Source organism: Natator depressus, chromosome 22 (genome assembly GCF_965152275.1).
Source record: "Natator depressus isolate rNatDep1 chromosome 22, rNatDep2.hap1, whole genome shotgun sequence".
In the NCBI taxonomy this organism is placed as follows: domain Eukaryota; kingdom Metazoa; phylum Chordata; order Testudines; family Cheloniidae; genus Natator; species Natator depressus.
The window spans coordinates 15,563,129-15,587,405 of NC_134255.1; the positions used below are offsets into that span (position 1 = coordinate 15,563,129).

At 44.4% G+C, this 24,277-nt stretch overlaps 1 protein-coding gene across 5 annotated transcripts in view; it reads left to right on the forward strand.

Moving 5' to 3' along the window:
- TTC12 (tetratricopeptide repeat domain 12) overlaps positions 1-14,246 on the forward strand; it is a 35,312-nt gene extending 21,066 nt beyond the window's left edge. For 2 of the 5 annotated variants that reach the window (XM_074936688.1, XM_074936687.1), the window contains exons 14-22: positions 2,706-2,798; positions 3,320-3,383; positions 4,516-4,650; positions 4,820-4,924; positions 5,795-5,863; positions 6,837-6,938; positions 8,506-8,605; positions 11,845-12,070; positions 14,087-14,245. In XM_074936688.1, coding sequence (XP_074792789.1) covers positions 2,706-2,798; positions 3,320-3,383; positions 4,516-4,650; positions 4,820-4,924; positions 5,795-5,863; positions 6,837-6,938; positions 8,506-8,605; positions 11,845-12,070; positions 14,087-14,162 — 970 coding nt within the window. In that variant the 3' untranslated portion in view covers positions 14,163-14,245. Of the gene's footprint in view, positions 1-2,705; positions 2,799-3,319; positions 3,384-4,515; positions 4,651-4,819; positions 4,925-5,794; positions 5,864-6,836; positions 6,939-8,505; positions 8,606-10,306; positions 10,405-11,844; positions 12,071-14,086 lie in introns of those variants that run through there. The other 3 variants (XR_012636036.1, XM_074936689.1, XM_074936686.1) reach the window with 3 other exon arrangements.
- The last annotated feature ends 10,031 nt before the right edge of the window (positions 14,247-24,277 follow it).

The window sequence follows — 24,277 nt, forward strand, 5'->3', positions numbered from 1 at the left end:
ATAACATACAACAAGGAACTCACGCTTAGCCTTGTCACTCAGGAAGTTGAAATTTATGGCCCAAATCAACTAGATTAGAATTATTGGATTCCTGGACAAAATTTCCAACACCATTATCTCCAGGTCATCCAAACCCATAGGGGGAGCACGTCAGTATCCACATCTTATCTAAGGGAAAATAAAGTCCAGCCCAGGGGTCGGCAACCTTTGGCATGCAGCCCATCAGGGTAACCCACTGGCGGGCCGCAAGATGTTTTGTTTACGACCATCCGCAGGCACAGCCCCCTACAGCGTCCAGTGGCTGCAGTTTGCTGTTCTCGGCCAGTGGGAGCTGCGGGAAGCAACGCCAGTGGATTACCCTGATGGGCTGCAAGTAGAAGGTTGCCGACCCCTGGTCCAGGCAAAAAAGGTGTCCAGAAGCTAAATTCTCCCTTGGGTGGACCTTCTGTGGCTCCCTCCAGTGGCAGAGCTAATGGGAGAGTGACTCTTCCCACCTGGCAGACTTTGTGGCATCTTTTCAAGTCAACAGGTATAATTAAAGTGGCACCACTGATTACCATCACGTGCCCCTCTGCCCCGCGGTTCCACCACTGCTCAAAACCTGGCTCTGCTACTGGCTCCCATGGTCATATTTGATACTAACTGGGCAGAGTGCCACATACGCATTGAAGGCTGCAGTGATGTTGGAGAGAATTTTGGCCTGAAAACAGGGAATGTCTTCTGTAGCTCTGGCTCGTGACTTTAACAGCACAGAACATCTCATGAATTTGAACCTAGCCCAGGTGAACAGTGGCTGAAAGTCAGTTCCCTCTGATGGCGATTTTGTGACCTCTGTCAAATGAATATGGTAATCTCATCCCACTTCCTGTGTTCTTGTTCAGGAGACAAAAATCACCAACGCAGGTGGCAATTATTGGCACAATTGTTGTCTGCCTCAGCATTGGAGGCCGGAGACTGACTAGACCAGGGATGCTTAACTCCACTTTTCCCTAAAGGTATCCCCAGATCAGGGGTGAGGCACAGTAACAGGGAAGCTTGGACTTCAGCTGTCTACCCATCTTAGGTACTTACGTGGCCTCCATTTCCACCTCACAATCTTTAATGCATTTATACTCACTGTACCCCTGTGAGGCAATTGCCTCTGTTACAGATGAGGAACTGAGGCACAGAGGGACCAAGTGACTTATCTGAGGTCACTCAGGAAGTCTGTGGCTGAGCAGGAGATTTAAACCCAAGTCTCTTGCGTTCCAGTGCCCACTGGCTAGTGACCTAACCACAGGGTATTAGAGCGCTTCAGGCACCTTTCACCAGTACTAAGTTCACAAACTAACACCAAAAAAATTCTTGAATTCCCCCAAGTCATGCCTGATTTCTTCAGCTTGTCACCAGAACTATCCCGGGATAGTTTCTGAAGTGGCAGGCCCAGCTGAGCAAACACACTAAAACAAAGAGAGCAGCAATGTGAGAGGAATACCATGCAACATGCTTCAACTTAGGATAGTTAGCGGTGTGGGGAAAGACATCCTAACTTTCTGCAGCACATGGCAGATTTCACATCCAAGCATGTTTTTACAGCTGAATAGAAAAGGGCTTGTTACTGGAAAAGTTTAGATAACCTCAGGGCACCTCTCAAGTAACCTTTCCTTAGGTGATAATCAAATATGTGCACTTCTCTCTCTTCATCAAGAGCTTATTAGGTTATCTTTGAATGTGTTGAGTTTCAAGCTGAGTCTCTCATCGTCCAGTAACTGAAATTTATGATTTTTCAGAGGATTGCAATGACTCACTGAATGGAAAAAGAAACCACAGTCAATTATCTCTGTTACTGTACCATTGCCTACTGCTACAATTAAACAGAGAATAAATTTTAATGGACTGGTTTAAATGAAATAGTTGGAAATAATTGATGAGCAGAAAAGATTAAACAGATGTACATACTTTAGTAAAGTATGTACAACATTAATCCAGAGACATTTTTAATCAAAAGGAAGGTTAAAGAGATGAGCCATGTCTGAAGGAAAGTTTGGATGCATTTATTAATAATAATGTCAATTAATTTTTTCATGGCGTAAAATATCATGACAGCTCCTTGTATCTACTTGTGAAGAAAGAGTCTGTGCATGATTGTCAAAAAAGAGTCAGGTGTGCAAAATGCACACGTTCAGCTGATTCTCCTAGGTGTTGTGTATCCACAATTGCAACGGAAGTCACTGAGAGCTGCAGGTGCATGGTCACGGCTCACTTGTATGTTTAAACCAGTGTAAATGGTGGATTCTCTGTAACTTGAAGTCTTTAAATCATGATTTGAAGACTTCAGTAACTCAGCCAGAGGTTAGGGGTCTGTTACAGGAGCGAATGGGTGAGGTTCTGTGTCCTGCAATGTGCAGGAGGTCGGACTAGACAATCATGATGGTCCTTCTGACTTTAAGGTCTATGAGTCTAAGTGACTAAGCTTTAATCTCTCTCAAAGTCAAAGGATTTAGGCTCCTAAATCGGTTAAGTGCTTTTGAAAACTTTACACCAGATTCTCAGCTGTGTAAATCAGCTTGGCTTCCTGATTAAAACCAACTGAGGATTTGGCCCTAAATTTCACTAGAACTCTATGGGACGTAGGCTCCTAAATCAGTTAGGTGCTCTTGTAAATGTTACCCCTGGTGCATATTTGTATAATCTATCTGACATGAGCATTATTAACTTTCTTACAGGTGGCTGCAGATGCTGATTGCATTCGTCAGTGTTATGGATGACAGAGCTAGCTCTGCCATGAGCCTGCTATCTAACCTAATCAAGGAGGAAAAGTAACTTGTACTTCTTAAACCATTCACTTTTTTTAGAATTGTGAGGTCATTTGATTAGCCCCAGAATATACAACGCTAAGTCAGAAAAAAACAACCTGCGGAGCTGCATATAGAATACTCTTTTCATGTGTCTGATAGGGCAAAGAACCATTTCATGCTTGTGCTATTAAATACGAGGCCTTGGCAAAAATGGAAGGATTTTTTCATCTTGCACTTTTTACAAGAGAGTAACCTGAGGTTTTCCACTCTCACCAGTGTCACTCCATTGGATTTGCACAAGTGTGGCTGAGGGCACTCCTTAACTCTTACATAGTAAGGAAGTTTTTATGCAAAATTAAAACTGGATATTGGGAAAACCAAGGATGTATGGTTTTGTGTAAAAGTGCATTTATATTGTTATTTTGAATCCTCTCCAGTTGGGATAAGATTAGAGCCAGCCTTTTGGTTGCTACAAGGTGCATTTTTCTGTGCTAATTTTGTCTAGATCCACAACTGGCTGATGAATATTGCTTTGCCAACAGGTTCAAAATCCAGTGTCGTATCAAACTTTCCACAAGTGTTTTGCCTCTGTTCGCACAGTTGTTGGTAAGAAAGAGCCTACTTTTTCCATATTTTGCATGAAAAGTGCTGTTTGCATAATTTCTGCTCTATAAGTTCCTTTTAGCCTTGGGGCTGATTGTTCACATCTGGAATTCACATGATTCTTCAGTCCTAGGAATGTAAGAATTGCCATGCTGAATCATCTCAGGATCCTTCCAGTCCAGTAGCTGCAAGAAATCCCACAACTGCTTGCTACAGGGCATCCTACCCCTAGGGAAAGTTTCCTCCCCAATATTTAGAAGTTGGCTTATGCTCTGAAGCAAGAAAGCAACTTTACAAAACTCCTGAGATGAAATCCTGGCTCTAACAAAGCCAGTAGCAAAACTTCCATTGACTTCAGTGGGGCCAAGATTTCACCCTGTGTGAGGGGTTTTTTTTCCCCCCCAGTCCTTTTTGTGACTTTGGATACACTTGTCACTAACTAGTTCACCCTGTCCCAGATTCAAATGTCTCATTGACTGATTTTTATTCTACATGTTTCCTATTTAGGGAGATATGGATCTGAAGACAACTTTAGGTCACAAATTAAATGGGTTTAGTGGTTTGATCTTTTCTTTAGCCATAGTTTATTCACATTTCAAATGCACAGTCCTTTAATAGGCCTCTGTTGGAATAGCAGGAGGTGGTTCAGGTTAGGCATGGGTTGCATTAGACAAAAATGGATATAATGAGAAGGAAAAACTCTCTCTCTACTGTTTGAAATGAGTGACAAGAAAATGGAACAATAGCTGGGATTCACCTGTTTTTGTTTTCCCTTTGAAAATATGTTAAAATTGTTAACTGTCACTACCCTTGGGTCTGTCACACTGTTTGGACGCGACCTGGTGGGGGAGGGAGTTTTATCATTTTGAGGTCAGGAGGCAGAGAGACAATTGCTAGTTCCCCATTGGTGTAAATTTTCGAAACGATATGCAGGGATTTAGCTCTGTGGCTTCAGTCAAGGTAATTTGCCAAGTATGATGCACCTCTATGAATTATATGAGAGGAGTAATTACAGAGTTCCTGTTTCCACAGCTAAAGCAGCAGGAATAACAATGACAAAGGAGTATTCTGCATTTTATTATTGTTTCATCACTGTTGTCCTGAATATTCTTTCTCTCTACTCTTGTTTTTAAAGAAAACCGTCAACCAGGTGAACCAGCCAGCCCTCGCCCAGTGCATTGGCACCATGGGGGACCTGTGTGCTGATGCAGTCATCCGACTGCAGATGGCTGAAAACCAGGAATGCTGGCAGGCCTGTTTAAAGCTTGTGGTAATTAACTTAGTGAATACTATTAGTTCAACAGTGTTTCCTCCAGAGATCTCAGAGCGTCTGACAATTATTGATCAGTAGGCAGATGTGAGGTGGGCTGAGGACATCCATGATTTTGAACCTGTTCATTTTGAATCAGATGCTGAATAGTCTGTTCTTCTCTGTGTAGGATGAGTGTTGCTTCACTGGCAACTCAGCAGGATACCAAGAGTGTTTGTTCGCAGTGCTGGGCCTGATGATGAACTTATCCCTGGAATCAAATTTGGTCATTCAGGTATGGCATGCAAGGTTTATTGATGTTCTGAAGAAGCTTCCTGATTGCTTTTACCACTTACCTGAAGCCTCAAAGCCTCAGGAACAGTTCCAGCCCCTTTCTCTCTCATTATTGTATTTGGACCTTATCCAATGCCCACTGAAGTTAATGGGAGTCTTTGCAATCTCAGAGCATTTAGATGGACTAGGAGGCTGGAAGGAGAACTACTGTGGTCATCCGGCTGGTGGATATTGAGAATCTCTCAGTCTGCGTTGGGAAGGAAAGTTTAATTACACTGTTACGGATCAGGAACATCTGTTTCAAATGGCTGTTGCACAGCAGACATGGGAGTGAACTTCGGGGCTCAAGAGCTAGCACTCGGGCAGTTAACATTCTCTTCTACCAAGGCTCTTCACCCTGTCCCCTTTTTCCCTCTGTAAAATGATTAATGTGAGGAGAACTCTGGGATCCTTTTTGATTACGTTCGTTTTTAACATAAACATTTAATGTTTCCTTAATATTTTGTGGCAGAAAGTACAGTGTAAAGTTCCTCTCTACAGCCTGACCAGTGGAAATCTGAATGATGCACATTCATTCCTTTCCACCAAGGAAAGGTTGTATTCTATTTCACGATCTCAACTATATTGCCTGAGTGCAAGTTTGGGGCCTGATCCAAAGCTCATTGAAGCCAAAACTACCCATGCCCTAAGGATTGAGGGGGAGATTTTTCAACTGCACAAATGGCAATTAGGCACCTTACTGTCAATTGTGGCTGTGGAAATCTCCCTTGAAAGCTTCCTTGCCATGTGATTGCCTTCTTAATGCCATTTCTAATTAAAGCTTCATTGTGACCCTTTAGACCTGAATTTCTAATACTGCTTATTGTTTCAGGAGCATGCTGTGGACGTTAGCAGGAGATGTTTGTCTCTGCTTGGCAGTAAAGATGGAAGGATTGTGACGGTAAGTGGATACCTATGAGCTAAGGGAAGATTGTGTAACCAACCCTGCACTAAATTCGCAGCTTCAGGCCCTGAATTTACAACTGAATTCTTTAGGTCAAGCTGTTGCACCCATGTGGATTTAGCTCTGTGGCTCCAGTCAAGGTAATCTGCACAATCAGGATCAAGGGCATAATGATCCTAAAGCCAAGATTTTTTTATTTTTTTTTTTTGAATGTGTTATTGATGTAGAACACAAATTCAACGTAGTTCTCTGCCTTGCTCTGTTTTGGACTTTTATTTTGATGTAAGAGGCTCTCTGTGTTCTGTGACTGGAACAGCTTGTCAGGGAAGTTTTTTTACAATGTATTATCACCAGGATGGTTTTAGTTATTAAAATTCTTCCAGAGATAGGCAAAGAAATGAATCCAGAAGCAAAGCACCAACTGCAGACTCGGTGTCTTCTGTTTCAGCTGTTGTGCTTGAATCATTTCCAGGGTATTGTACCCCAGTCCATACATGTGTGTAACTCCCATTAATACCAGCTCTTCCAAGGCAAGCTGGTGGCGCTTATGTGGTGTCAGCTGGGAATATCTCTCCTCTGACTGAACTAATACAAGCCATGCTGATCTATTTTACTTACTACCACTCTGAAACAGTGGTAGCTCTACTGAGCTGCTTTTAACTCTTCCCATAGTTCAAGCTGGCGGGAGTCATGCTGAAGCTTGGAATCACCTCTCCCTAGGCTGAGCCATTAGGAGCTTTGCTGAGTTTGGGTCTAGATACTAAAATGAGCAACATGCTAAAGCTATTGTTCTGTAATAACATTTCCTTAAGGATATATATTTTTCTTGCCCCTTTAATTCCCACTTTGGCCTTACCCAGCCACCTACACAAAGGACTTATTGGGACGCCTAATAAAAGAGCACAGGGCAGAAAGACATAATCGCTTAAGAGAAAAGTCATTACCTTTTAATTTTTTTATTTTTATTAAGAGAGCCATTGGGGTTCTAAGTCACATCTTGCCAGCGAGCTCAATGGCAGTAGAAGAGGCGGTGACAGGAGGTGTGGTGAAGAGAATGCTTAGATTCTTGAAGGTAATTTCCTGAACTGATTCCACTTCATGGCACTCCCACAGAGTCAGGGTTTTCCCTGGGACTGCAGAAATCCCACCCTATTATATTTATTACGTGTTCTTCTTTTCTCTGTTTAGAGAACCCCACCTGTAAAAATGTGAAGGAGACACAGAGGAATCTTACAGGACTGACTGGAAACAGGGCATTGCTTTTTATAGATATCACATCCCCTATAAATCATTTGGGTTTATGTCACTAACTGAACATTCAGAAAAGTGTCCTTATCCAATGCCCAAAAGCTTCAAAGGTGAAATAAATTAATTGAAAGTCTGTAAAGCCACTAACCAGTCTCCCTTCAAATCCTTTCTTAAGACTCGTTTCTGTGGTGATGCCAGCTGAGAAGGTTTAGGTAGGGATTGTGATCACTCCTGCTGAACAGCGTGTTAAACAGACAGTATGCACATAGTTAGTATATACAAAAGCATACACACATGCTGCCTTCTCCCTTGCCCGTGTTTCACCCGTCTGTTGTTTTTTGTCTTTAACTAAGGCCCCAATTCTGTAACTGTCCATGTGGGGCAGACACCTGTGCTCAGATGTAGCCCAACTTCAGTCAGTGGGGCTCTCAGCAAACACAGGAGTCCACTGATGCAGATCCAGTTGGATCCTAATATAGGGAGCTTGGTTCAGAGCCCATGGAAGTAAACAGGAACTTTTCCACTGAATCTTAAATGAACGGTGGAACAAGTCAGGGGGCTGTGATTTTAATATGTCTGTATAGCATCCAGGAGATTGGAGCCCAGGCCTGGTTGGGGCTCTAGGTATTCCCGTAATACAAATAATAAGTGGCATGGAAAAGTACAACGCCAGCTTCAGCTTTTGTAACTGGCATGGTAACGGAGTTAATTACCAATTTTGAAATGAGTCCAATACCAGAGCTTTGGCTTTGCAGTCGTACCTGTGTGTTCCGTGCAGGGAGAAGATGGCTTTTGCCACTTTGAGCGCTATCTAAGAACATAGAAGCTAATGTGCCCCATGTGTATGTGCTCAAAGCTCTTAATTTCAAATGTCACTTGCAAAACAAAAGATATCCAGTGGGCTGGTGACTCAACGGCAGATGCACTAGCTTTTCATCTCCTGAAGTGATTTAAGATTGCAGTGTTCACAGAGCAGAGAGAACAAATGAGTTTCGTACATGGAAGTATAAAGAAAGACCTTTGTGGGGTAGTAAATCTAGCCCTTTGATGGATTTATTCCCTTATCAGCTATTCGTTTATGACAATGCTCTTTTTTAATTTAAATTTGCAAAGCAGATTTATTCCTGCGGGTGTACGTAGTCCTATCAAAGGTCAGATGATTATAGCAAGAGGGTTTGAGTTGCTGAAAGTCTATTTCTGTGCATAGTTATGAGCTGGTGGGTTTAAAAGAGATATCAGCATCTCCTAGAAGGATCTTGATTTGATACTTATGCCCAGGCATAAAGCATCCACAAACAACCTTCCAGATGTTCTCTCTGTTCTTGCAAAAGTTGTGATGTGTGGACTGTAAATTATATATGTATTTTTTTTTAATCCTAATTAAAATCCAGGCTGGTGGACAGACCACATCCTGTTATGCTATAAAGACCCTTGCTGTCTGTACTCAAAGCAACAGCCAGGCTCGAGAGGAGGTGGTGAACTCAGATAAAAGTAAGTGACAACTTTATTAGCCCGAGATTGAATGCAGAGGTTTATCCCAGGGCTCCCATTGCAGACACGCTCTTTCCTCTAAAATGGAGCTGAGCATTAATTCTGTTAAACTCCCATACAGATGCCACCATGTTTACAGAAAAATGTACCATTTCACTTCCTAGCTTAGTGTTTCATTCGTCTTCCAGCCATGTGCAAGTGGAAATGTGCACAGCAGATAATGAATGTAGAATATGGAGGCTGCACTTAGCTTAGTAAAATGGCTCGATCTGCAGATCCCCAGACTGGGAGAAATACATTGAACAACATTTAACGGGAATTAATCCAGACAGCAGTTTACTAGAAAAGGCTAAAGAAATAGGTTCAGATTTCCCAGTGCGGCAGCTGAAGAAAGATACTTAAACCATAGTTAGGCATCTGAAAAAGTGGCCTAACTTTTAGAGGTAGCATGCAGCTCCAGCTCCCTTGGACTGCAAGTTTGAAAGATTGGCCTAAGTAAAATAACAGAGGGTGGAAGGAGTGTCACCACAAACGTTTCCTTCGTGTTAGTGCCTTTAAGTCTTTCTGAGTTATCAGCACTTGAGTATGTAGTTGTGATCGTGTGCAGTACCACTGTTCAGAACATTTGAAAATCTAGCTTTAGTCCATTCCACTCTGCAGGACCTTAGAATGCCTGTGTTATACCTGAACCTGGCCAGCACCTTTTGGATCACCTGGTCCAACTGCCGATGTCATTATTGGATCGCAGTAGACATCTGCCTCTACTATTTCTGAATGTTGCTATTGCTGTAGTTGAGATTCTCTTTCTGAGCAGTGAATTCCAATCTCAGATATGCCTCATTGCGCTCAGAAAGATGCATGGTGTCACATCTTCTTGGGCCATACCACCTTATTTTGATGATCTCCGCTAATATGGATTATCCCTTTCCTTCCTGTCAGACTAATTCTTATGGCTCTGTAGGTACCTTTTTATAGTATTTTCATCCTGCTCCCTCTATCTATATAAATTAAGCTTGCCTCAGTTTTCTTTGACTACTACTACTAATAATAACCAGCCTGCATGTAGCACTCTTCATTGTCAGATTTCAAAGCACTGTGCAAAGGTAGGCAGTCGTTATTATCCACCACTTACAGATGGAGAAACTAAGCCGAGGGGTCAAGAGACTTGCCCAAGGTCACCCACCTAGTCAATGGGAGAGATGAAAATAGAGTCTAGATCTCCTGACTTACAGGCCATTGTCTGATCCACTGGCCCCAACAGTCTGGAAGCAAAAGACCTGCTTCTGCTGTTCTGTGTCTGGTAACTTCAGATGCAGAACTGAGTAAAACTTTATCCCACAGGGACTCAGTGCTTTAGAGTTTCCTCTAGGAACTCCAGAGACCTTAATCCTAATTGCATGACTAACCAACTCTTTGTTAAGGACAGACTGAGTGCAGATCATGTTGATAAAAGTAAAAGATCATTTAATTCCAAACTCTATGCTTCTCTTTCCCTTTTGTTCGGCTGGGTAATGAGATACAGTGTGGTGCCCTATTAATGTGAGAAGATGAGATGACAAGGAAACAGCATAATGAAGCTGGGGTTTATTTATTTGCAAGTTCATTCTTGCAGGGGGTTCAGAGCAGATCTCTAGGTTTTTAGATCTTTATTTCTCACTAGCCAATTACAAAGAAATATCTGAGAGCGTTGTTTCCTGATAGCATCAAGGGAAAGATTTCAAAGTCAAGAGGAACTTGAACCCTAAGGACTCTGGCCCATTAAAAGCCACTTGGAGCACCTTCTCTCCTTTTTACCCCACGTAAGTGCTGTTAATTGATGTGGTGTGTGGAGAGATGCACATCCTTTCTTCGTGTTACTAATAATGCTACAATGTGATGCTTTCCAACCAAGCTCTGGGTGTTCATCTTGTGCTAAGTCACATTATACTGTCAGCTCAGTTCAGCAGCCCAGATTTTGTTTTGCTGCCGGGAGCCCTTTTAGGTCAAGCTGTAGTTCTCTGACATTAAACTGCATTCCAATCAGGCTAGCAAGTTCAGTTTCTGAAACGGATCGTTGTTGGTGCCCCTGCTGCGGTCTGGAGCAGCCCAGCTTCTCGGGAGCTATTGTCACAGCAGAACAAAAGAGAAAGGATGATGTGATTAGGAAGAACAGAAGGGACAATGTAAGAAAAATCAGAGCAGATTTGTGTAGCCCGTGGGGAATCTTCAGCATGAGAAGGACATCATTTTTTTGTTTGTTTGTTTGTTTGTTTTTTTTAAAGCAGCCTCTCTGAATGCTGTTTGGAACCTGTGGCCTTAGGAGATGCTGCTGCTGTTTGCAGGAGCTGCCAACAGCGCCACAGCTCCGTACCAAGATGATGTGCCAGATACTGTGCTAGTGTATGTTGGCATAGCTCCACTGAAGCTGGCAGAGCTCTGCTGATTTAGGCCACCTGAGGATCTGGCTGTATGCATTGCGCTTTTTTTGTTGTTTTTGTTTTTGGTTTTGGTTTTGTTTTTTTTGTTTTTTGTTTGTTTTTTTGGTGGTAGTCTTAGTGCAGTGGCTTTCCATCTTAGCACGGCTGTAGATGCATTAAACGGAGCTTATGCTGCCAGAAGGGGGCTTGGACTTTGAATTTCAGATTCAGTGCGGAACTCCGTGGCCAGCAGGAGCGCAGCGAAGGGAGGATGCTCAGGGGAGAGGAAAAAAAAGCTTGTTGCACAGCTGTCAGACCTCGCTCTGATCGCACTCAGGATGGTATTAATTCTCTGCATGGGAACCACACCTGGCTCTCAGCTGGAGAAGAGGAGTTTGATGCAATTCATTCCCTCCTTTTCCATTTGCCACTGAGCCATGATGGGAGACTAGATTGTTTCCTCAGGGGTTGGTGTCAGTGATGCTCAGTGAAATGGGCACAAGCGACTTGGTTGACCTACTCCCAGATACCAAGATCTTGTGCTTGGCTATCCACTCCACAGAGCAAGCAGCCTGCAACTCCTCCCAAAACTGGGTCTTGGGTCTGGGTGGGCAGCCCCATGTGATGGGGCGTTGCCATGCTGCATGCTCTCCTTTTCATTTGCATTTTCTTCTCTGTCCAGTTCCCAGTGCTGACTAGTTATTGCTGCCACCATGGTATCAGATGTCACTATTCCATTCTGCCATCCATTTTCAAAGAGCTATTTCTGCTGGCGTCTCTGGGGCCTGGCCCTCTGCTGGACGTACCATAACCCTTCCAAGTTGTTCCTTTCTCTTTTCCCAGAGTTTGATGTGTTGCTGAAGCTCTTGGCCTCCGAGAACGAGATGGTGGTGGGGAACGCTGCTTTTTGCCTCAGCAGATGCTTTGAAGTACCTGGAGCTGCTTCGTCCCTGCTGAATTCCAACATTGTGATGATCTTATTAAAACATGCAGGTGGTGAAGCCAAGAAAACCTCTGTGCAAGAGAACGCGGCAGTTGCTTTAGGAAAGCTCTGCACTGCCGAGCCAAGGTATTATGGGGCTGATTATTATCCTTGGGCACCATCCAGCCTATGTGACGTCTTCCTAAAAAAAAATATATATTAAGGCACCAGGGCTTGAAAAACTTACCAGGTACCTACTAGCTAGAGAGCTAACTCTACCACCAGAGGTCTGTGGAAAAGACGGGAGACCCGGCAGGATGGACCGAGGTAAACCAGGGCCCCCAGAGCCATGCGGATACCATATATGTTACAGATATAGTGAGAGAGCCATCAACTTCCCTCTAGCTGGGATTCCCACCAGGTTTTGTCCCTGAGTCCTGCCTGGAGGCTCCAAATTTCATTTCAGTCATGGCAAGTACATTGGCATTCTCACCATTCTGTGCGCTCAGTTGCTCGTAGGGAGGCAGGCATCTCTCTCTTTTCCTCCTAATTTCTTACTTTCTCGGAAGGAGAGATTGTCTCCTCATCTCCCTGTTTTATGGGTGTTGGGATGGGAGGTCTCTGGACATTCCCCCACCTTGTGTCTCCTTGGGCAGGTGCCGTCTGCCCCTGTATCCTGACAGGGAGTAGAGAGCTCTCATGCTGTCTCCTGGCGGAAGGGACAGAGGGGGCATGCTGTCAGTTTCGTATTCTGTATGCTTGGAGCCTTATGGGCAGCACAGGCTCATTCCTCCGGAGCATCACCAGACACGTGTCGGCTTCCCTCGGCTGCCACAGCAGATTCGCAGGCTCTGGCCAGCAGAGCAGACCCAGAGCTTTCCATAGGGATGATTGTCTGATAGAAAACTTACTTTCCACAAAATCAAAACTTGTCTGCCAGAATATTTCAGTGTTGTTGGGAAAACTGTTCCCAGATCCCTTGCACCTCTGTAGACCCAGCTCCCTGGCTCTGGAGCAGCCCACCAGATCCCCTGCCCCAGAGCCAGGGCTTCCAGCTCCTCAGCAGCCCAGATGCCCTGGGAGCCTTGACTCCCCATTGAGTGGGTTTCCAGGGCCATCTCAGAAATATTTAGAAAAGGTCAAAACAAAATGTTGTATGAGCAGGAGGGAGTGTGAAAGCGGGGTAGAGGATCCCAGGGCTTAAAATGGGGTGGTGTGATAGTTGTCCATCTAGTGCATACAATAGTTCCAGCTAAACCCGTCTAGCTGTAGTCGGTGTCACAGTGCATGTACGCCCTTTGCTTTTGCTGCCTGGAGTGCCTTAGCAGGCAGAGTGTTAGCTGTCCACGTTGCTGTCTGAATGGGTCTTTGCACGTTGGTGAAGCCAGAAGACACTGGATGTCTGTGTTGTTCACTGTTGGTTTGCTTGGATAGCTTTCTGGGAATCGTTTTACACGGCTCTATAATGTTGCTTCTGTTGAAAGAATGAAAGAGGAAGGAATGGTATGACAAGTTGTAGAGATCAGAGAAGTGACCTGAGAGCAAAACAAGAGCGTAAACATCTGGAAAGAATGTTCACAGAGAGACGGAGAGGTCCTAGCAAACTGCACATTACCCATTAATTACTGTACACCCTGCAGTCCAGTCATAGGAGCTGAGCATGGACATACTAATATGTATGCTGAGCTACTGAATAAAGATCAGGGTGTAAGGTTTCGGCTTCCCAGTTGATGGGTTCTTCACTTCTGCCAGTTAGAGCAAATGTTCCCAAATTGAATCTTTCAGCAGAGAAAATGTAATGCAAACCCTTGATCAGAAGCTGCTAGAGAGTAAAAGGGAGAGACCTCACTCTTACTACTTCTACTGACCTTAGATGTCTGCTGTAATAGATTAAAACCTACTATTCTGCTTGGACATTTTTATAAAGTATCTCTGTGTGTTTAATGTTCTTTTATTTTCTCCTGCTGTGTGGGGAACAGTAATATATAAGCTTTGTCTGTCTTGCTCCCCTCTTATGGGGAATCTATTGGATAGGGCATTAACGATTTCCGACAGCTTGTGCATGGGATGTAATAGAGCAATGGAAGTTTAGATTTCTTGCATGTCAGTCCTATGCCATCCTTGCCGACATCTGATCCTTGCTTTCTTTTGTGGTTGTTGCAGGCATATTCTTCAACTGCGGGAGCTCAATGGAATGGCAATCATTAACTCTTCTATGAAATACGTGCAAGGTCTTTGAATTCCCCAAATGTTTTTGAATATAGGTTGTTAATACTGTAGTATTCTGTTTGCTGTTGCTCATTCTTCTCTAATAAAAATTGTTCAAAGAGACTAGACAGTCGTTCAATCCTTTATCAAACTGCAGCTCCCATGGCCAGGGGAATGAAAGTCAGTTCCTTGGCACCATACCACCTCTCAGACCAGATCAGACCTCTGGTCCATCTTATCCAGTTTCCAGGCTCTGACAGTGGTCAGCACTGGAAGGTGTGAGAGTCCCCATAAGGGACAATTATTGAATAACCTGCCTTTGTTCCTAACCCCTGTCAGTCAGTGGTTGGCTAAGTCCTGAAGCCTGAGGGTTTATATAACTTGTTTCAAATGTATGGAACATAATGGTGGATGTTCTTGCTACATATAAATGTCATCTTTTTTTTTAATTCTGCCAAACGCTGTCTCAATGAGATTGTGGCAATGAAGTTCACAGGCTAATTATCAGCTGATATCAAAAATATCCATGTATTTCCATGTATCAGTGTTATGCTTCCTGCCTTTCAGCTTCATCACTTCCATTTGCTCTTGTCTTCTGAGAGAATAAATAGGATCACCCAATTTACCTTCACTAATATTCATTATTTTATTTACCTCTGTCACATCCTCTCTTATTCATCTCTATAAACTCGACAGTCCCAATCCTCGGTATAATCAAACTCAGTATGATTTAAAATATAATAATGCAAATAGCATGTGCTTCTTTTTTGTCTGTTTCCTGGAGTGGTTGGCCTTGAATTAGTGGCTATTCAAAACTCTATCTGGCAAACTATCCTGTAATCAATTGTTCTAATCTCTTCAAAGCTAAATCAAACCATAACTACTAATCATCTGAAGACCTGGCTGAGAGAGAAGCCAGTGCAACTAGACACTGTTCTGTAGCGGCAGCACAAACCACATAACTGAGACGTTTGTCTAAAGAGATAGTAGGATCTGAAATTGTGTTTGGGTTCTTTATTGCTGAAGTAGATTGGCAGCTTTAAAGAATCAGAAACGTAGGATCAAGATGAGGCAATGGGCATACCCACTAATGGTCAGTGAATTGGAAAAGACAGCTTGGCTTAGCATTCAGGATGTGGAAAATATGTCCAGTGCAGATGCCATATGGCACTGATCCCTGACTTAAGAGCAGCAATAGTAGTCACTGTAAGAGGCACCCCATTATATACATACACACACCTCAAAGTCTCTGGTAAGAGTCTGCAGAATCCAAACTAGGCAAGAACAGAATTTATGATGGTAAATTCAGTATCTTTGCTAGATGTTTAGCTTTCAGCTTGCAATACAGAAAATATATAATGTGTATGTATATAAAGCAGAAAGAAAAGGAGTACTTGTGGCACCTTAGAGACTAACCAATTTATTTGAGCAGTGAGCATAAGCTTTCGTGAGCTACAGCTCACTTCATCGGATGAAGTGAGCTGTAGCTCACGAAAGCTTATGCTCAAATAAATCGGTTAGTCTCTAAGGTGCCACAAGTACTCCTTTTCTTTTTGCGAATACAGACTAACACGGCTGTTACTCTGAAACCTATATAAAGCAGCTAGCACATAGGACAGTCTTGTTTCATTTTGAAATAGACTCTTCCCTTCTCCCTCGGTGACACTTGTAGATGGCTATTATGTATGTAATCTCTTCCCCAAAGAGTAGTGGCTGTCAAATTATATATTATTATCTTCTCTTTGGAATAGCAGCTTAATACACTAATCTTTCCTATTTCAGGGGAAGGAAATGCTGCTGCACCTGGGGTTTTTTCCTCTCTCTTTGGATATTGTACATGTAGTAATCTGAAGTGCTGGGATGGTCTCATTCTTAATCCCGCTACCCTTAAAATACAGGGATTGGCTTGCCGATAGCATGGGAAATCAACTGAACAAACACATAATGTTATTGTTCAGTGTCTGATTCACTTCTTGAAGAGCTCTTCCCTCTTTAAATTTTCCAAAGGCGTTGCCTAAAAATGAGATTGACATTGGTATGCAAAGGCAGCTGTCGGCTAGCAAGTGTGTTAAAAGCTGAGTAATGGATGCACAAAGTGAGCTTCCTAAAACCTGAGGCTAGGATTTTTTTCAAAGGAGCCCAGAAAGTTAGGTAGGTGCCCAAAAAGGAGTTACTGTTGTGGGATTCTTACAATGCTCCACAGATTATCAGAAAGAGGTGTTCTGCCCAACAGACCTGTCGCCATTTCTGCCAGCATGAAGTGAGGAGTCACAGCCCCCCCTTGGCCACTTCTGCTGATCAGCCAAGTCATGGGCATCCTCAGAGGCTCCCTGTCAGATACGCTGGCTGTGATTCTGGTTTTACTCTGGTAGTCCTCCAGTTACTCCAGATTTATGCCAGTGCGAGAGCCGAATTATCATCATTCTATGGCTGGGTTCCTTTTCCTCCCTTTGAAGACTTCAGCCTTGTTGTAGTTCATGGATCTATGGGCAGGTGGGTGTTTGCAGAACTGCACTAAGCCACAGCACATGAAGCCTGTTTACCTGTGAGCTTTGCAGAATAGTGGTTCCTATTGCACAAACACAGCTGGTGCTCCAAAATCATCTTTTCTTCCAGCTGCTGTGCTCATCTTGATGTATGCAATGACTATGGAATCTGGTGCTGTATTCCAGCCGCTAGATGGCATACTGGTTACTCATATTTAACTCTTTAGCCCTGAGGGTATTCAAATAGCTTAAGTTTGTGGGGAAAAATATGTCAGTTACTTTACTTAGGAACAATATCCAGGTGACACCAACTGAGCAATTAGATGAAAGTTACAGGAAAAAGCAGAGCACAGATTGACATCAGTGGCAGTCCTATAGCTGAGGAGCCTTACAGAGATGTTTGGTTCTACCAAAACAATCCAAAGAGCACCAGCTGAACAGAAGTATGTTTACTTAGCGAAAGACCTAGGGAACAATAATGAGAACTGTCATATGACTTTCTGCTGTTGAAAACTACCAGGACTGCTGAGTGGGTGGTTGCCCATTGTAGTCACACAACTGGCTAATCAATATGAAGGGGCTGATGGAAGCACAACTACTTGAAGGCTCCTCTGGGCTGTTTCTACAGCAGTGTAGTGCAAAGATCCATAGTGTCATGGAAAATCATGCCCCAAAGTCATTAGAACAGAATTCTAAATTCTGCTCAGGTTCTCAGATTTCCTAATGCAATCAAAGTTTTGCCTCGTCCCCAGTACCTCCTAGAAGAGCCTCTTCCCTACTGTGACTTGGGGGAATCTGCCCATTGCATCTTCCACCACTTTTTTGGGGGGGCAAATGTTGACAACTGAACACCCCTGAAGAACAGAGCCACAGTGTATGATGCAGAATATGGGACAGGGGATTCCTTCCTCCCACTGGGAATCGGATGACTGATGTTTTGATCGCTTGTATATTGATCACTACATCCCCCATTTAAGGTCAGTAAAGTGAGCGCCTTGCAATATGTGATCCCAACTGCAGCTTTGCTTTTGTGGAACTGTAGAGGCAGGAAGCAAGTCTGAGGAACTGGAAGGCCATCCATGAAAGCTGTGGGTCCAGCAACAGGCCGACAACTCTGCTGTGCAAATACCAAGCCCTACAACGATCCATATTTAGAGATCTACATGTCAGATTCTCTAAAAATTGCCCCCGATGCCCTGCCCCTCTCTCTATTCTAGGGCCCGGGCAATGGGGCAATGTTACATTTTCAGACGGATGGAAAGAATAGAACTGAGTGGGGAATTTCCATAGTCTCTGGTATTTAGGAATCAGGGAGTGCTCTCGTGGCTGGGAGTTCAGTGACTGTGAAAGCAAAGGCAGCAGCAGCTCTAGCATGAGGCCCAAGAGACAGGAATGTGAGCCAGGAAGTTGGAGTGATCTGGGAGGTTAGTTTGGCTTACAGTAAATGCCCCTGTGTATTTATAGTGGGGAAATTCCCAGGAGAATTGCTGTGGCCACCTCGTCTGCAGTAATTGGCTCTTCATAGTTGTACTGATCAAAACCCACTGTCTGTTTCTGTACCTCCCCCTGAAGGGTGTGTCACTCTGCCAGAGAGGTTGTTGCTGCTCTAGTCCATGTGAGCCATTTATGTTTTTGACAAATAGATAGTCAGCATTCCTGAACATCCCCCTAAATCACATGCTTTAGTTCTGAACGAGGGTGGTGCTAATGCTTCTAATCAGGTGGTAAACTGCTAATGGGTTCTAGGAGTCAGTCTGTTGGTGCTGAAAACAAAAGTTTCCTTTGGGAAATGCTTAGGGAGGCAAGTCCAGAAGTGAAAAGTAGAATGGTAATCCCCCTGTGAAATCAGAACAAGGGGCCCGGTCCTTGTCTGGGGTTGTGACATAGACGTGCCCAGGCAGGAATGTTACATGTATATTGGAGCAGCTTCTTGACACTTTACCAGTGAGGAAGTCATGTGTGGTCTCGCTGAAATCTAAGAACTAGCTGAACCTCATGGTTATTGCAAGATGTTTGGACGGGAAATATTTTGAGAGATGAAAATGGTAGAATATTCTGTTCCAAGGTGTTGGAGATGAAGCGTGTCGCCTGAGATGTTGTGGGCCTCACCAACACAGGCAAGAGTGAGATCAGTCAACATCTTTCATCCCAGTCCAGCCCCGTATTTTCAGTCTGGACAGATGCAGGCCGGAGTGTTTACACAGACAAAAGAACCCCACAAAAAGACTCTGAACAGGAGACTTTCAGGGCAGAGCTGAAGTTCAAGAAATGCCTGATTATGAAAAGAGACAAAAAGTCTGGGAGTGTATAAGAGAAGAAGAAGAAAGGGCATACGGTGTTATCCATTCGGGGGGCAGAGATACTCTGCCGGTGGGAATGGCTCCTGAAGAGTGAATCCCAGCTCTCTGGACTGGACCAGTTCTGTGAGGACTAACCACTGTCTGGGAAATACCTTATGAGACAGGAACGTAACCTGTTAATTAGTGTAGGCTACAGTTTGCATTTTATGTTTTTCTTTTACCCATAAACTTGTGTATCCAAATCCACTTGGTTACTTTTATTTGAATCTTTAACCCAAGCTTTGTTAGATAAACTTCAGTGTGGTTTTACTGTAGAAATGTTTGTGCCTTGTGCAAAGAGAGTTGAACTGAGGTGAAACCAGTAAACTAGGGTGCAGCCGATCAGGGTGCATTGTGGGTGTCCAGAAGACAAGGGACTGGGCACTGGAGTGTCACAAAGGGTATGTAAAGTGGTAGCCTGCATTGGGAACGAGCAGTGGGCTGGTTTGTACCCACTGGCTGCAGGCAACCAGTGTTTTCCCCGTTGGGCACAGACAAGGCTCCTTCTCACCATAAGCAGGTGATACCGATTCACCCTGGACACCTTGCTTAAGCTTGACGTGTGTCAATGGAACTGCGTGGACTTACACCAGCTAAAGAGCTGACCCAAAGTTACTGAATGAAAGTAATTGCAGCATTTGTGCAAACTAACCTATGGCCTGGTATTGTGCATATGGATTATAGCATAGCAACTGAAATTGCAATTTAAGCAGAAGAGGTAGCTGGCAAATAGATTTCTTTAGTGGATTTGTATCAGAGGTCCCACATTCAGTGTCTCCTGATGACTCATTATAATGGTTATTACATGTCAAACAGCCTGATTTATAAGTTGAATTATGGCTTATAAATTTAGAGACTTAATCACAGCTGCCATGAGTCAGAACATGGTTTCTCCTGGTCTGCACTGACCTCTACACCACATTCAGCCTGGGTAACATTTTGTAGCATCAGTGTAAGCTGTGCACAGAGAAGTCCCAAGACACCTGCAGAACACTGGCTGGGGGAACAAGTGGAACAGATCTTGGACAGGTGCCCCTCCTGGAAACTGAAGCCTGTTGGACGCTTCTAACTTAGGATCCAATTTGGTAAATTATCATCTGTTATGGCAGGTTTCAGAGTAGCAGCCGTGTTAGTCTGTATTCTCAAAAAGAAAAGGAGTACTTGTGGCACCTTAGAGACTAACAAATTTATTTGAGCATAAGCTTTCGTGAGCTACAGCTCACTGCATCCGATGAAGTGATCTGTAGCTCACGAAAGCTTATCTCAAATAAATTTGTTAGTCTCTAAGGTGCCACAAATACGCCTTATCTGTTACACCAGTGTCTAGAGCCCTGAACAGAAATCAGGGCCCTCTTTGTGCTAGGTGCTGTACAAACATATAGTAAGAGACAGTCCCTGCCCCAAAGAGCTTCCAGTTTGATTATACAAAGCTGGGAAGGGAAAGAAAGGTGAAGTGATTTGCCCATGGTCATACAGCAGATATGTGGCAAGGCTAGTGTAGAAACCAGATCTTCTGACCCCTAGTCCAGTGCACTGACCGCTAGATCATGCTGCCTCTCCAAAGTTGGCCATTAAACTTTACTGAAATTTACAGCTGATTTATTGAATTTTAATTTTTTGTAAAACAGGCTGCAATAAAACACGTATCTTTAAATTGTTTTCAGAAAGAATCCAGAAATTCCAACACCAGAATAAAATATCAGAAGAGGGAGACAGGCTTTTGGGAAGAGAGAAATATCATTTTTTCTCGCAAGTCTGCATTCAACAGCAGCATAAAAGTGGTTTGCTGAAGGATGGAAAATGGTTTATTGTCGGTTGGAGGCCCCCTGCTTGATGTCTCTTTTAGTTGCTTTCCTGTGCTGTCACCATGCTCCTTATCTGAGTTCTTGCCCATTTTGGGAAGCAGCATCTGTCACAATCCCAGCACATGTTGCTGTAAATATAATGCTCACTACTGGTCACGCTTTGTTTGGACAGCAAGCACTTTGAGGCAGGGACCGTCTCCTGTTACGTGTGTACAAATCCTAGTACAATAGGGTCCTAATCTCAGTTAGGGCCTCCAGCTTCTATCATAATCCAAATACTGCCAAGAATACAGGGACGTGTGATCCTGTAAGAGATGACAGTTTCCGAAAGGAAACATTTCCAGGCCTGTAAACGTGGCTTTTTCATAACGAGCCTTTAATTGCTCTTCCCATGGTGTTGTTTAAGTATGCTATAAATTATTCACACTTTAAACAATTGGGCGGTATTTGTTTCCTCCTCCTTCTGCCTGTGCTGGGGTTTGGCTGAACTGATTGTAATCCTAGTGCATGGAAATATTAGTCCAGGCAGCTCTGAGCAGGGGGGATTAATTACTTTAGCATGACAAACCTTTCCTATAGCTGTGTTGTCATGAGTCAGCATTTCTCTTTGCCGGGTGAACTGAGGTCTGGTAAAGGGTGCTGGCTGGGCAGGTCTGGAGAACAAAGCCCTTTATTTAGCCACAGAACTGATACAGCCAGCAGCAGGGCCATATGCCAACACAACAGGGTGCCTTAGCCCTACCCTGGAGGACCCCACCTGGAAAAGGCAAAATGTCTTCTCTCCTTTGTGTCTCAGCAAAGACGGTCAAAGAAGTGGGACAATTGTGATTATGGTTTCTACTACTGTTTGTGCAGTGCCTAGCACAATGGCGTCCCATTCTGGGTTGGGTCTTAGTGTGAGTAATAGTAACTGCTGTGACCTCTATAGGGGGACCAAACCAACACCTCCAAATTCTTTTCCTAGAGGCCACTGAGCAGCCATCTTATGGCAACAATTTTTGGTCCCTGTTAGCCTGGGCAGGATATGAACTCTTGACTCCAGCTGTGAAAAGTTCTGTATTATATTACCAGCCCCCAACTCCCAGCAATTATGTGCCTCCAGGCTATGGCACTAAAGAGCAGGCCGCTTTCATCATTACTAGAGATGGCTGGGAAATAGGAACTATTTCCCATGATACATTTCACAAGAAATGGGGAAGAAATCATTTGTTCTGAAAATGTCTGTGGAAACATCCGTCTAATAATAATAGTAAGGAAAATTTTCATTCCAAAAACGATTGCAAAAAATGTTGACCAGCTCTAATCTAATCTAATGCTACTGTGCTGATTTGATAGCAGTTTCCACTTATATTGCCTTGGTAAATGACTGCAGATGGAGCAGGGTGCAATGAATGGGAGTGAGTCCATATACGACTGAGTTAAATTTGACCCTGAATTTCAGGACAGTTAAGTGTGCTAAATAGAGCTGATCTGTCACAGTCCTGCCATTTCCAGTCCTGTCTAATAAGCAGCAATGCAAAGATACCACCTATAACGGATTGTTAAAGAGGGTGCGGTTGTGTGGGCGGGGGGTGGGGGTTGAAATAAAATACAACCTTTTCAGATTTCATTAGGAAGCTCTTTTAATCTGCCTACAGTCTGCTGGGCAAAAGCTTAAATCTCTCTCCCTGAGAGGATTATTTTTCTATCCGATATTTCAAATCATATTACGCAAACGTGTTGAGCATAATCAAGCATTGCTCTGCAATTTTCTTTGCCGGCAGATGAGGAGATAGCTATAGCCGTAAGCTGCGCTACCATCAGCAACTGAAGTGCCCCTGAAGTAGGGAATGTAAGTGTTTGTTCACGTTTAAATTTAACCCAATAAATCATAACAACTTGTGCTTCTATATCAGGGGTGGCCAAACCGCAGCTTGCGAGCCACATGCACCTCTTTTACAGTTAAAGTGGGGCTTGCGGAACTCCCCCCATTCTCTGCCTACCTGACTGCGGGGGAGCGTGGGGCTGCTGCCCTGCCGTGGGGTGGTGGGGCCTGAGGTTTCTGCTAGAGATGACTGTTGCCTGCTGAGAGTGGGGGGAAAAATTTAAAAGGTTCACCCCCCACCGACTTGAGGAACACCCCCCCTGCCCCCAGGCACATCCCCCCCCTCTTATCTTCAGCAGCCCCTCCCTGCAGCTCCCAGGTGTTAGGTCCTCATGGAGAGGCAGCAGCAAACAGCTGGGACCTGCTGCGAGGGGCTACTACTTTAGCTGGGCGGGGGGCGGTGCAGGGGAGTGGGGAAGAGGTAGGAGCAAAAGCAGCAGCTCTCCTGGCTGCTCCCAGCTGTTTGCCGCTGCCTCTCCCCATGGCCTCAGCTCCCAGCTTGCCGGCTCCAGCAGCTGCTGTGCAGGGTGGGAGCCTGATGGCACCATGTGACCAAGCGGGTCCGGCAAACCCTGGCAAAAATCAGCAGGGCACGTGCCCCCCTATATGTTGCCTCTGGCTTCTATCCAGTGGGGAAGGGAGTCTTGAGGCTTCAGCCCTGTGGGGTGTGTCTGCTGCAGCTCGGGGCTTCAGCAGGAGCGAGGCTGAAGCCCCGAACCCTGGCAGGCACCTCCTGCAGGGCTGAAGCCCCATGATGCCCTCCCACAGGGCTGAAGCCCTAAGCCATGGCAAGGACACCCCGGCTCTTGAACTTCTGAAGATTGTCATATACAGCTTGGAGGGCCAGCAAGTTTGGCCACCAGTATTCTATATAGTTTAATTGAGGATCTTAAAAGAATCTTACAAGCATTTGAGTCACTGAGCCTCAGAACACCCAGGGAATGTAGGTATCTAGGATGATCCCCATATCACAGAGAGAAAAACTCAGGCCCAAGGTCTCAAAACAAGTATTAGAACTGAGGCTATTATACACTACGGCTTAGGTCGGTATAAGTTATGTCATTCAGGGGAGTGAATAAGCCACCCTGTGAGTGATGTCAGTTACACTGACTTAAATGCCCCTGTGTACAGCACTATGTTGGTGGGAGAGCTTCTCCTGCCAACAAGCTACCGCGGCTCACGGGCTGGAGTAATTAAGTCGTTGGGAGAGCTTCTCCCGTCGGCTTTGAGTGTCTGCACTAGCGGTTCTACAGCGACGCAGCTGCAAGCTCTGTTGTGTATCCAGAGCCTTAGTCTCCTGTTCTGACCATCAGAAAACGCTCCTGGAGGAAGAGATTCCAGTCTATAGTCCCCCTTTCTTTCGTTTGGGCGAGGAGCAAGCACAGTAGCTGGCAGGATGAGTTGAATGATAGAAAGAGGGTCTGGTTTCAAGTGGGACCAGCTCAGCATGGCCTCTCAGCCTCTAACAATTCCTTTTCTTGCAGCTCTTCCTGCATCACGTGGTGCTAGTCAAACAAGCAGGACTGGAACAGCACAGGTCATGCATAAAAGGACTGAAATTCATTGGCAGCGCTGTGTGATGGGCACGGATTAGGACAGCAGGTACAGAGGGCATGGGGGGTGCACCAGCAGAGCTGGGTGTGGTGGGGCAG